At 38.9% G+C, this 13,496-nt stretch overlaps 1 protein-coding gene across 1 annotated transcript; it reads left to right on the plus strand.

The window, feature by feature from the left end:
• Positions 1-11,315, plus strand: LOC117250428 (cytochrome P450 2D15-like). Its single transcript, XM_078168237.1, has 11 exons — positions 1-187; positions 1,906-2,068; positions 2,956-3,120; positions 5,036-5,196; positions 5,286-5,354; positions 6,028-6,132; positions 6,264-6,402; positions 8,029-8,114; positions 8,234-8,335; positions 10,367-10,508; positions 10,627-11,315. Exons 1-11 carry the CDS (start codon positions 26-28, stop codon positions 10,830-10,832), a joined length of 1,500 nt encoding a protein of 499 aa, XP_078024363.1. The 5' UTR covers positions 1-25; the 3' UTR covers positions 10,833-11,315.
• The last annotated feature ends 2,181 nt before the right edge of the window (positions 11,316-13,496 follow it).

A 13,496-nucleotide genomic window follows, 5' to 3' on the forward strand; every position in this document is an offset into this window, starting at 1 on the left:
AATCCATCAGACTCACAACTTCATCATGTCTGCATCTGTGGTTCTCCTCTTGGTGGCTCTCATGCTCTTCCTGCTCTTCTGTCAAACCCACAGGGCCAAAAACTTCCCTCCAGGCCCTCGACCCATCCCCATCTTTGGAAACCTGCTGCAACTCAATCTGGAGAGCCCCATCGCAGATCTGGAGAGGGTAAAGCTGAATTAATGTTACCAAGAGAACGTACTTGATTACTATGTTATTATGCTGAATTCATGTACTGATTGATTGGTAAGATTTATAAACCTGAATGTGTTAAATTCTACAGTGACACAATCTTTTAATCTAAAAGTGGTCATTATTTTTGCATCTGTGTTTTTGCCACTGCGGTCAAGCCAGCCGTGGTTCGCTTTTGCATTTACGGTAATCGTAATGAAACAGCTCTGAAGAGCTGCTGGTAGTGACTGTGGGTCAGACTGCAGAGGACAAGTTCAAGGATATTTTGCCGAACTTTGACGTAGAATAAAAAACTTATTTTCCATAAGTAGTCCAAGATTCATACACCGCTGAACTTAGTACTTCCTAGACTACGTGCAGGCATAATATGAAGTATTTTTACTGTGTACTTTTTGAGTAATCCTGTGTCAAAATCCTTAACAGAGGATAAGATCAAGGATATTTTGCCGAACTTTGACGTAGAATAAAAAACTTATTTTCCGTAAGTAGTCCAAGATTCATATACCGCTGAACTTAGTACTTCCTAGACTACGTGCATGAATAATATGAAGTACTTTTACTGTGTACTTTTAATCCTGTGGCAGAATCCATTACAGAGGACAAGATGAACGATATTTCACCCAACTTTGACGTGGAATAAAAAGCTTATTTTCCATAAGAACCCGTATGTTAACACTGTATGTTTCTCAATATAACTCAACTCTGTTTTTCTAGGTTTTAGATAGGGATCTAAAAAATAAGATCACTCATTCTAATTATTATCAAGATAATAATTAATTTATTTACAGTGGCCGAGGATTGTTCTGAATGAAGGTCACTCACCTCTCTCCAGGGGCGGACTGGCCATCTGGAGGTTCTGGAGAATCACAGAACGGCCGGTACTCCAGGACGGCCGGCGGCTGCCACGCAGTCATCACCGTTTTGTTTTGTTTTTTCCCTTTTTCTCCCTGATAATCTACTGTTCCACATCCAGTCCGCTAGGTGGCAGCCTTTAAATTGGATGCCAGCTGGCCCATAGATATCTATGAGCCGGCCGGCCGCCAATCAAATTGTAGAAGAAGGAAGCGCATACGTCACGCAAATCGAGCAGCCGTGTGCAGCAGGTGCAGATGGGAGAGACAGCGTGAAAGATAACAATATGGATACTGGTATTAATCCAAAAAAACGGAAAGAAAAGGGTGGGGCTGAGAAGGTGAGGGAAAAAAACAAAGGCAATTAGAGAGTGAAGCCTCGATGAGGCTGTAATTATACAGTTTAACTTGAATACTCACTGAGAAATAAACGACACAGTCCAGATGTCTCTCTGCTGAACAATACAATGCAGGTGACTGCCTGAAACACACAACAAGACATGGTATGAGTCTCATACCATGTCTTGTTGTGTTTCAGGCAGTCACCTGCATTGTATACACTCTATCTGCATTGTTGACTGTGTCGTTTATTTCTCAGTGAGTATTCTACACTATGCTCTTAACACAACATCTAGTCAACATCGGTGCTATTGCTATAATTTGGAAGGTATAGTATCATGTGTTAAGATTTAAGTATTTTGACACCCGTGTCTGGGGCTGATGAGTTTCCGCGCACCGGTTGTTGTGGGCTGGGCCGAGTCAAAGTCCAGGCCTGTTTTTTAGTCCCAGTCCGCCCCTGCCTCTGTCTCAGTAAATGTTTCCCTACTGTGTCTCTGCCCCCAGCTGGCCAAACGCTATGGTAACGTGTACAGCCTTTTCATTGGTCCCAGGCCTGTGGTGGTCATCAATGGGCTGCAGGCCTTGAAAGAAGCTCTGATCAACAAAGCTGATGACTTCTCTGGCAGACCACAAGACCAAATGGTTAATCATGCTGTAGTAGTGAAAGGTACAGAGCAAGTTTTGGCTTTTTGTCTATGCAGAGTGATTTTTCAATATGCTATACATTATTGCATTGTTACCTGAACATCATTGCAGACCAAGTAAACCCCCTCATGGAGACGGCACTTGTCGATGGCAGTGACCCCACTGCAGAACAATGCATATGACACAGCACAGAAACTGCTCAGGAATGGCCCCAGGAACAGAACAAAGAGCTCAAAGCATCAACTTGGCCTCCAAATACCCCAGATCCCAATCTGATCAAACATTTGAGGGACATGCTGGTACCCCAGAGGTACCCCTGATCCAGGGTGGGTCCTTCTTGGACCAGACTTGGCTCTGACCTGTCAAGGCATGAACATAGGACCTCTGGGGCGTATCCTATAGTGTCTGGCACCAGGACGTTAGCTTCATATCTTTTGAGTCCTGAGGGTTGTGAGGTGGGCTAACAGCACGTCCCACAGATGTTTGATCAGACTGGGATTTGGGGTATTTGGAGGCTAGGTTGATGCCTTCCTCGGGCCACTCCTGAGCAGTTTTTGTGGTGTGGCATGGCGCATTGTCCTGCTGGGGGGCCACAGCTACTGGGGAGTGCCACTGCCATATGGGGGGGAACCTGGTCTGCACTGGTGTTAAGGTGGGTGGAGCGTGTCTGGTGGCAACCACATGAATGTCAGAACCCAAGGTTTCCCAACAGAACATTGCATTGTAACAAGATAATCAGTGTTGTTCACGTCACCTGTCAGTGGTTTAATGTTTTGGCTGATCAGTGTATTTATATACTGTTAATAATAATGTTGATATCAGCTCTTGTCACTGAACCATCACTCAATGCATTTAAAAAATGTATTTGAAAGTGACTGCCATTTTCTAAATTGACCTTTTTGAATGCAGCAAATGCTCCCGGAGTGGTTCTAGCAGATTATAACCCTGCCTGGAAACAGCAACGACGCTTTGGTCTGATGACCCTGAGAAACCTTGGTCTGGGGAAGCACTCAATGGAGCAGAGAATTCTGGGAGAGATACATCGCATGACAAAGATATTGGAGCAAAGTGTTGGTATGTCACAGGAACCCAGAGGTCAATGGGCCTCATTCACCAACCGTTTTTAAAGCTGCACGTTATAACTTTTATGAAAAATAACTTTTTGTCATATTTGCTGAAACTGTCACTATATTCTAAAAGAAGAACATGAGACAGATTGTCAGTAACAAAAAGGAGAAGTCAAGTAGTCAACTACCCCACTGTGAATTTTGAAGCTTCAATGTGTCTTAAAAACAGGGGTTGCTAACATGGCTAAATGAGACTAGAGAATGTCATCACACCAACCACAGCTTTACAGTGTTGTTATGGTGGTGAGGTTACTTCATGCAACTGTAGTGGAGGTATGAAAACACTTAGGAAAAAAAAATCTTGACCAAAGTAGTCATAATTCATGCATGAAAGGGCTAGGAGAGAATGCATCTTCCAGGACGATGTAGATCATGGTCAAGGTCACTGTACTCTCACAAAACATGACAAAATTTCACATATATGCTGATAGAATACAATGATTAAGTTTCAACATTTTATTTTCAAAAGGTCAAAGGACGACTTCACTGTGACATCACAACGTTCTGCAAAAACACTTTTCTGGCCATTACTCAGCACTGTAACTGAGGAACAGAAGGGGAGTCAGATCAGATATTGATCAAAAATTGAATTGGTGACACTAATCTTGGGTGTCCACTTTGAAACTGTGTTAATTGTATAAATCTTGTATGCTTCCAGGTTGTTTAAGGAATTTGTAGCTTCTTTACAGCAACATTCATATTTAAAGCATCGTCTACTGTCATGACTACATATGAGTCTGGACAGACATGGATATATACTGAGACTGCAACTTGATTAGGACTCAGAGGCAAACCCCAAGGCGGCAATACAAGTTTTAAGTCTGAAGTCCAGTGCTTCACCCTCTTTAGACTTTTGCCTTAGTGTTCTTGACCTTTTCTTTTCAATTCCTGTGTGCGCACAGCCCTGCAGTGCCTTTTTATGGGTACTGGTGGGCCATTTCCCTAAGATGATAAGGAACAACTATGTGCTTTCAATTCACAAGGACAAGGAGATTCATCATTACACGAACAAGTGTGCAAACAATACTCCAGTTGATGAAGCTAAAATCGGTGCCTGGAATTGGGCCAGATGGCTCCCGACCTCGTCCTCACCTTCTCTTCAAATTGTCCTCTGTGTTAATTTAGTATCTTAGGTTCAGTTGGCTGGTACTCAGAGAAACACTGGAGACCAATTGAATCTGGCACAATCGAGTTTAATGTGTTCACAAGCTTCAACACATACAACTCATGAGTCAGGCTCCGGAGCAAGACTGAAGTTTCACTTTCTGAGCTCTCCCTTTTATGCTGGTGAAGATTCGAGAGAATCTCCACCCTCTTTCTTTTAGCCCTTCCTGAGCCCAAACCTATTGGTGGCAGGCCTTTTTGCCCTTGTCCAGACATGCCCGATCATGCCTAGGCATGTCTTATTGGTGTAATCTTTTTCCCCCGGCCTGGAAATCCCCAAACTCTCCCACCATTAGGTTCAAACTCGGGTTCACACTATTTTTTAAAAAAACATATGGAACCTGGGGACTAATACTACAAGGTCCCTTGTGCCTTCATGCAATATAAAACCTTAGAGTGTGTGTGTGTATTATTACACTTCCAGGCAGTACATGGTATGGTATGTGTGTGTGTTTTCAATATATGAATACAAAACTTGGGTAAAGGTGTTTGCCATACATGGATAGATATGAACTTCAACCTGAATCTGACATTAAGTTTTCCTAGGACCTTTCTCAAAAAAAAAAGTCGATAGATATTGGTGAATCAACACCAGAATTTTTTTTTTTTTTAAGTAACATTATGCCTGATTATATAATCTGTGTCTCTGTTTTTGTGAAGACTGTGTCCAAGAATCTTTGCTCATATTGTTTTTCCAGGTAAGACCATGAACCCCAACATGCTCTTTCACAATGCAGCCTCTAGCATCATCTGCCAAGTTCTGTTTGCTCAGCAGTTCGACTATGAAGATGAGTTCATGAAGTTTTTTGTCGGCCTTTTTCATGCCACCTCCAAAATGATCAATGGCCGCTGGGGTTTGGTGAGTAACATTTTTGACAACAACATAAATGCAGAGTTGGCAAAAGGAGCTTTCAACTTTGTAATTTTTCATTTTTCTCTCTTGTACAGATTTATGACTCTTTTCCCATGGTGCGCAACCTGCCACTGCCCTTCCAAAAAGCTTTTAAGCTGTTCAGGGTATGTCTTGTAAAGTGTTAATTTTAAAATTGTGCAAACAAACATTACACCATTGTTTTTTATCACAGAGATAATTGACTATGGATTCAGTTGATGGGGTTGATAGGAAGGCTACCTGGTAGTTTCTGTAGTGAATGCCAAGGAATAACAAAATGACGTGCCAACCAGAGAGAATCAGTCTGCATTGCAGAAAACTTGCCCTGCTTAATGAAAGTAAGAGTCAAAAAGAAAGAATGATTGAAATTAGAAATAAAAGATGAAACAGTCTACAGTCATGCCAGCGACTCTGGCTGCTTTGAGACGTATGCTCATGCCAGAATGCTAACAAGCTCACAATGAAAAGCTTAATGAGTTATCTGAATGTTGTAACATGCTAACATAAGCTAATTAGTACAGAACTTCAGATGCTGCATTACATTGTTTATGTGTTACTGTATATGGCATGCTGAGAAATCATTTTCATCATTTGACCACTGTATCTTGCTGTAAATTGGTTTACACTGATTAGTATAGAATACAAAGAAACAAGTTGTGGCACTGGAAAACAAAACAATAAAATGGTGTTTAGACTTAAAGAAATCAAAACAAGAGCCCCTGAGAAATCCTCATCATTTATTTTAAAAAATGTTCCTAAAATTTGAACCTGTTTATTTAATTAACTTTTTCTTACCAGATTGCACATGAAAAACGTATGGAGATGTTGGCTGAGAACAAAAAGACTAGAGTTCCTGGTAAACCACGGCATTTCATAGACTGCTACCTGGATGAACTGGAGAAGGTGTGTGGGTCTCTTTTTTTAAAAGACAGAAATTCTGTTCAGCTGGTATGAACTGTGTTGTTGTTTACAGCTAACACATTTTCTTTGCTCTGATGGTGACATTTCTTTTTCTCTTTTGTCTGCCTGCAAAGAGAGGAGAAGATGCCTCGTCATTTTCTGAAGACCAGCTTTGTGCATTTCTTTTGGATCTTCACTTTGCGGGGACAGATACCACCGCCAACACCCTGCTCAGTGCCTTCCTATACCTAATGAATTATCCAGAGATACAGGGTATGTCTGTCTTATCATCTGTCCATCTCAACTTTATTTAGCTATGCTCCAAAGATTCAATGCGTTCTCATTCCAAACTCATCAAATACCACCGCTTTGTCATTGATCTGGGCATTAGATACCAATGCACAAAGGCACGTCAAATACTAGTGCTATGTCAGTGGACATGAAACGCAAGTGCCGTCAGTAACATTGTAACATAAGAAGCTGGAAAATTCCTACAGGATGGGCGGGTTGGAGAGGATCAGGAGGGGAGGTTCAACAAACCCCAGACTTTCTTCAGGGAGCCTGCTATTCACTTCTCATATGAATATTGAGCCAGACCATGATTTTTTTTTTTTCTGAACCAATCCACATGCTTTTGTTACACAAACAAAAAAGGGGGGTACAGTTCCTGTAAAAACAGAAGTGTATTTTGAGTAGACACAATGCAACGTAACAATCATTAACTGATACAGCGTCATGAAACATCAAGAACAGATGCAGGAGGATACCTAGCGCATCATATGTAGATGTGAGATTCCACAGACAAAGCTGCTATATTTGACAAGTTGGAGTGAGAACGCATTGAGAAATTGGTGGTTTCCCAAAGAAGTATCCCATTGACAGTGATGATCTCCTTAACTTTTCCTCTGGTGCCACTATGAGGCAGACATTCCTCGTTTTGATTAAAATATGTCAACAACTAGGATATGATTGAATTGCCATGAAATTTGGTTGACACATTCATGGTCCCCAGAGGATGAATTGTCATAATGTGACCTTTCATCTAGCACCATCATCAGGTTTGTATTTTAACTTTTCCAATACTTTGGTTTATTAACCAAATACCTGCAAAACATCCCCATCTGCCTTAGCTGTGCTTTTGCTTTTTAGCAAATGTAAGCAGTCTAACACGCCAATCTAAGATGGTCAACACAATATCAATTGTACTTGATAACCATCAGCATGTTAGCATATTGACAAAACAAAACAAAGCTCAGTACAGGCTCACAGAATGGCTGTAGACCCTCCGCCAAAACATTAGAATAAATGTTGGTCTTGTACGTTTCTGCAAACCATGGACACGTCAAATTTGTATATTAGTATGTAGCAGATGCGCTGAAAGTTTGTTTATTTACATTTCAACAACAATGGTTAATAGAGGTTATGTTTAGGCACAAAAATGACTTGGATATGGTTCGGAAAATATCAGGTTTTGGCTTAAAATACCTGGTTTCCTGATAAAAAAACAACTGCCTTTGTGGCACTATCCCTTTACCTCTGCATGGCAACGTCACTTTATAAATGTTGAAATTATACTCATGAAACATACAAATATGAGGTTGGGGTTGGCAATGTGGTTTACAATGCCAACATTTTGGTTTGACTTTTCCTCTTTTTAAAGCTCTTTTAAACATACTTGTCACATTTCATTTTGGTCATGCGGACAACTAACCACACTAGTATGTGATGAACTATCTCTACACAGTTTAAAAGACACTTTTCTTTTTAATCAGCTGACACAGTTAAGGCTTCCATAAAACACATGAACTGGAAAAAATCTTGCATGGCTCTCTCTCTCTGTGAACAGCCTCATTCTTTGTTTCCCTCTGCCCGTGCTGTCTTTCTCTCTGTGTTACTCAGAGCGTTGTCAGCAGGAAATTGACAACATTCTGGATGGGAAAGATGAGCCCAGTTTTGAAGACAGACACCAGATGCCCTATGTGCAGGTATAAGGGTTACTTTAATAGTGCTGTGAAGTGTAACATCTATATATCTGAAAATCTTATATATCTGAGATGTTACAGTGCTAAAGTGTGATGCTTTAATAGTTCCCTCTTTTATGCAGGCTGTTATTCATGAGATCCAGAGAACGGCTGACACTGTTCCTCTCGCTGTTTTCCACTCCACCACCAACGACACAGAGTTAATGGGATACTCCATCCCCAGGGTATGTAGAAAATAATGTATGTCATAAAAATGTAGAAAAGGCTTTATGTCAGAGCATTATCCCTCTTAGCACTGACAGACGAGATTTACCAGGGAGGAAACAGTTGAGAAGGAAGATAATGTTGTTACAAGTTTCTCTGTGAAACACTATTCGAACCACAGCACTTAATGTTGAATTCAGGTGGGGAGCCACCTGTGTAAAATTTCTAAAAAAAAAAAACAAAGAGAAAAAAAACAGTTTAATAAACAATAAACAGCCGTTAAAACCACAACATCAACATCATCCTGTTCAGCTTCAATAAAATGTTAAAAGCAGGACATAGTGAATATACTGTATGATAGTGTCACTAAAAATTTGGCCACTTCATCATGCTGAACTTCAGAGTAAAATCAAGAGTTTAAGCTTTAATTGGTATAATAAAATATTGGTTTGCTATGTGCCCATGAGCCTCCGCCCCATATTCATCACAACTTTCTAAAATGTATTTTTAAAAAATAAATAAATAAATAGAACAATAATAATAATAATAATTTTAAAGACCGTTTGTGTAAAAGTTAGTTATTTTAACATTAAATGTGGCACAAGGATTTTGTGCTAACACTGGAATCAAGTGCTGTTGCAGTAGAAGTATGTACAGTGGCCGACACGGCAAATGTGCTGCAACAAGCCCAAAGCATTTTCATTAGAGGAAACATGCTGCAGCTTAAGAATGATGCCAATTCAGAAACATGTACAAAAATACAAAACAAATACAATAGAAATGTGCTGCAAATGAAAAAAAAGGTGCTTCATAAAGCAAAGCATAAATACATTAACAGCAAACATACTGCAAATACTGAAACAATACAAAGTCATAAACACTCAAACCCTGAAAACAAATGCAACAGAAAAACGTTGCATTTCCAGTCAACACAGTGGAAGTTCTCCAGGCCTCTAGACAGAGCACTAAGGGGAACAGCTTGATTTTCAACTCGAGTGGGAGGGACCAGACGAGAGTTGGTGCTTCTCAAAGTCAAGGAAGGATCCTTTCAAGGCTGAAGGACTGTTCCAATGTCAAGGATCCTTTGAATTCTACCAAGGATCAAATCCTAGAGAATTATCAAGGATGCATGTGTTTATCCACAGTGAGTAGTAAGCACCCCAAATTCTTTGCCCTTGATTTGCCTGAATTGAAGGGCCCCTTCAGTGACACACACCTGGGCACTCGCTAGTCTGTTCTAATGTATGTTCCCCAAATGAATTCAGGGGGTATTGTTTGGAGTCACTGCCTTGTGGTCTCTGATAGTTTGATAATGATTGATAAGTTCTGTCAGTGGTGCAATAATGTAGTTATTATGAGGGGATACTTTATTGCAAGATGGTATTATTGCATAGTATTTTGGCAGTTAACAAATTAAACACATTGTCAGGTAACATTCTACTGATACATTCAGTATCATCGTTTTGAGACTTGCCAGATATATTAATCAACAACATCTCATCATTAGTTTAAAAAGAAAAGCATTATATTTACCCAAAATGCAATTGCTGCTACAAATAAGTGTGATATAAACGTACTTTCTGGGAGACAAGGTTAGGTTATATGAAAACTGCTTAAGAGGGGAAAACCTCACATAAACAATCACAAAAAAAAAAAAAAAAAAAAATCAGACTTATTCTGTAATTGTTATGATTTTAGTTGTAAAGTCTTTCATACCTTTCTGCTACTGGAATGTTGTGAGTATGGCTGTGTGAGTTGTGAATGTTTTTTTTTTTAAATATATTTTGTGTTGCCATTAAAACACTTATTTGATAAGACAGTGATACTTGTCTGCTGACTTTTGTGGAGGCTCTTGAATTTTAGGTGAATGATACACATAGGTATAGTGATTGAACCTAGGGCTTACTGATGGGATGGGACTCTATGTTAAGGCGTGGGAGCATGGAAAAGCGCATTCACAGTAAAAGAAAAGCTAAAGTTATGTGTTTACATTTTAATAGACCTCTTTTTTTTGTTTTGTTTTTTTTTGTAATTTTGGTATTGTTCTATAGGGAACCGTTATCATCCCCAACCTGTCCTCAGTGCTGACTGAGGAGGGACAGTGGAAATCCCCCTATGAATTCAACCCTGAAAACTTCCTCAATGACCAGGGAGAGTTTGTGAAGCCAGAGGCCTTTATGCCTTTCTCTATAGGTGAGTGAAGTGATTATCAATTTCATAGATAGTTTGAAATCACGACTGGAAGGTTTGATCGGAGAAATATCACTAAGTTATAAGAAAAATATATATATGGAGGTGTTTTAATCTGCAGGTCCACGTACCTGTCTCGGAGAGGGTCTGGCTCGAATGGAACTTTATCTCATTATGGTGTCACTGCTGAGGAGGTTCAAGTTCATCTGGCCTGAGGATGCAGGAAAGCCAGACTTCACACCTGTTTATGGGATAAGCCAGACCCCCAAACCATACCACATGAAGATCGAACTCAGAAAAACTATCCCAAGACAGAAGTCATCTTAATCATGAAATTAGCTTATGGAAACATCATTCAAAATACAGCTTTGCAGCATTAATCCCTTTTGGTTAAAGCAGACTATCAATATTTTTACATGAACAATGAATCAAATGACGATATGTATTTGAAAGGGCTCACTTGTGAAGACAAACCCATAGCTCCACTCAGAATAAGGAATAAGAAGGAAGGAATATGAAAACAATTTCCATAAACTACACCGTGGCCTTTAATGAAAGCAACAAAGCTGCTTATTGTAGTGTTGTGTACAGTTTGTAAATCATACGGTGGTATTATGTGTATCAATTGAAACTCTAAACTGTGAATCCTAAGATTTTCTACTTTCCACTTTGAAATGACCCAACAGACTTTCAGCCATTTTATGATTATCATAAAACATATTTCTCAGTACTCCCTTGTTGCTATTGTAAAATTTCAGTTTTACAATTATGTAAATTTTGTATCAAATAAATAAGTTTTGCAACATCAAACCATGTGTCATTTTGTCACCTTCTGATTAACAGAGGGTGCTGCTGTAGGAAAGAATGGATATTCCTCAATAAAATCATTAATGGTCTAGGGGAAAATTAATTTGTCTAATAAAATCAATGAAAATCTGCCCCTTAGATTTTGATATAATTTGTTTACAAGTGGAAATTTTGACCTGATGATGGCACTAAAGGAAAGGCCATGGAGTCACTGAAATCACCATGATTCAGTCTCTGGGAGCTGTAGATATCCACAGCAAATTTATGGAATTTTGTGTCATAATTTTCAGTGGGGAGGAATTTTACCTGAATATTTCCATTTTATGCTACACTTCAACTCCACTGCATTTCTCTGGGAAATATTGTACATACAAAACCTGTAATGACCTTCCAAAATAAGATGCCTTGTTAAATATGAAGTAGGTAGTATTAGCTCGACCTGCTACAAAAACATATTACTGCATCAATGTATATCAACAGTATTACAACACATGCTCACAGAAATTCTTGAAATGGACGTGACCTCTTGAATGCATTATGTGGTGGTGGGCATAAAATGTGTTTAAATTATGTGCTGGCAACACAATGCCAGTACAGAGCTGCAGTTTTGTTGTGAAAATGTTGCAGTTTGGTAAGGTTTAGGGGTAGAAAAATGCTTGACTAAATTCAAAGAACAAAAAAATAGTTATGTTTAGGAAAAGATATTGTCTTTGGTTGGAAAATAAACTAAGTACAGGATGAAACTACTTGACGTGATTATGTAAAGTCCACAAAGTCATTTAACTATATTTATCTTTGGTTTCACATGGGAAATGAACAGCATTCTCCTGGTTAAAATTCCATGTTTGTTTGACCCATCCAAAAAAATAGTTAAGTTTAAAACTGCAGTTTGCTGAAAAAAACTGCAGTTTCAGTTAAAAGAGACTATGTACGTGACAGAAGTAATTGGCATAATTAGGTAAAGTCTATAAAGTCATGTAGCTATGTTGACTTGGTTTCAGTGGGGTGGCGGACAGCGGCCTCCTGGTTGAAAGACCATGTTTGTTTGACCCATCTGAATAAAACAGTTAAGTTTAGGAAAAGATTGTGGTTTTGGAAAAATAAACAGCTATATACACGACAAAAGTACTTTGCATAGTTATATAAAGTCTGTAGAGTCACATTACTTTGTTTACCTGTGGTTTCACACAGGACATGAACAGCATCCTCATTGTTGAAAGTCCATGTTTGTTTGACCCATCCAAAAAAAATAGTCAACTTAAGGTAAAATTTGTGGTTTTGGTTAAAAGAAACTACGTACATTACGAAAGTATTGGGCATAGATTGGTAAAGTCGTGTAGCTACGTTGACTTGGTCAGTGGGGACACAGACAGCGGCCTCCTAGATAAAAGTCCATGTCTGTTTGACCCATCAAAACAATAGTTAAGTTTAGAAAAAAAAAAAAAAACCTGTGGTTTTAGTAAAAAAAAAAAAAATACATATATTTGATTTAAGTACTTTGCATAGTTATGTAAAATCAAGTTTCACACAAACAGCACCCACCCAGTTGAGTCTATGTTTGTTTGACCCATCCACCATTAATTCGTGCCCACCACGACAAAAATCCTAATATACTTTGTTCTCTGTTGTCAGTATGAAATTTTGTGCCCACCACCATGCGTTGTTAAGACTTAGTGTCCATTTCACATATTTCTATAAGACCGTGCTAAATATTATGTCATGGACAAAAGCCTGTACTTTTAATATTTATTTTGATTAAGATAAATGATATTGATGATTCTTCTGCACTGTTACTGAAGTAAGATCTTGAATGCAGGATTTTTACTTGTAATTTGAGTATTTCCCTACTGTGGTATTAATACTTTTACTTGAAAATGATTCGAATACTTCTTCCACCGCTGACTAAAGTGTTGGATAATCATTAATTTACATTTCCTAATATGTTCCTTCTCTACTGGGACTCTACACTGCCCCACATTAAGATATCATAATGTGCACTATAACATCCCTATTTCTGATTGAATCAGTTAGTTAATAAGTTATTGCAGTTTTACTGCACAAACAGTGCAGTGTGTTCACTTCATAACAGCGTCAAGACATTTATAATAATTCTCAGAACTAATAAGGGGGCCCTTTCTACCTGGCATACAGGTACCCTGAACACTGCACTATTCAGTTTAACCA

This window comes from Epinephelus lanceolatus, chromosome 5, assembly GCF_041903045.1.
Source record: "Epinephelus lanceolatus isolate andai-2023 chromosome 5, ASM4190304v1, whole genome shotgun sequence".
Lineage (NCBI taxonomy): Eukaryota > Metazoa > Chordata > Actinopteri > Perciformes > Serranidae > Epinephelus > Epinephelus lanceolatus.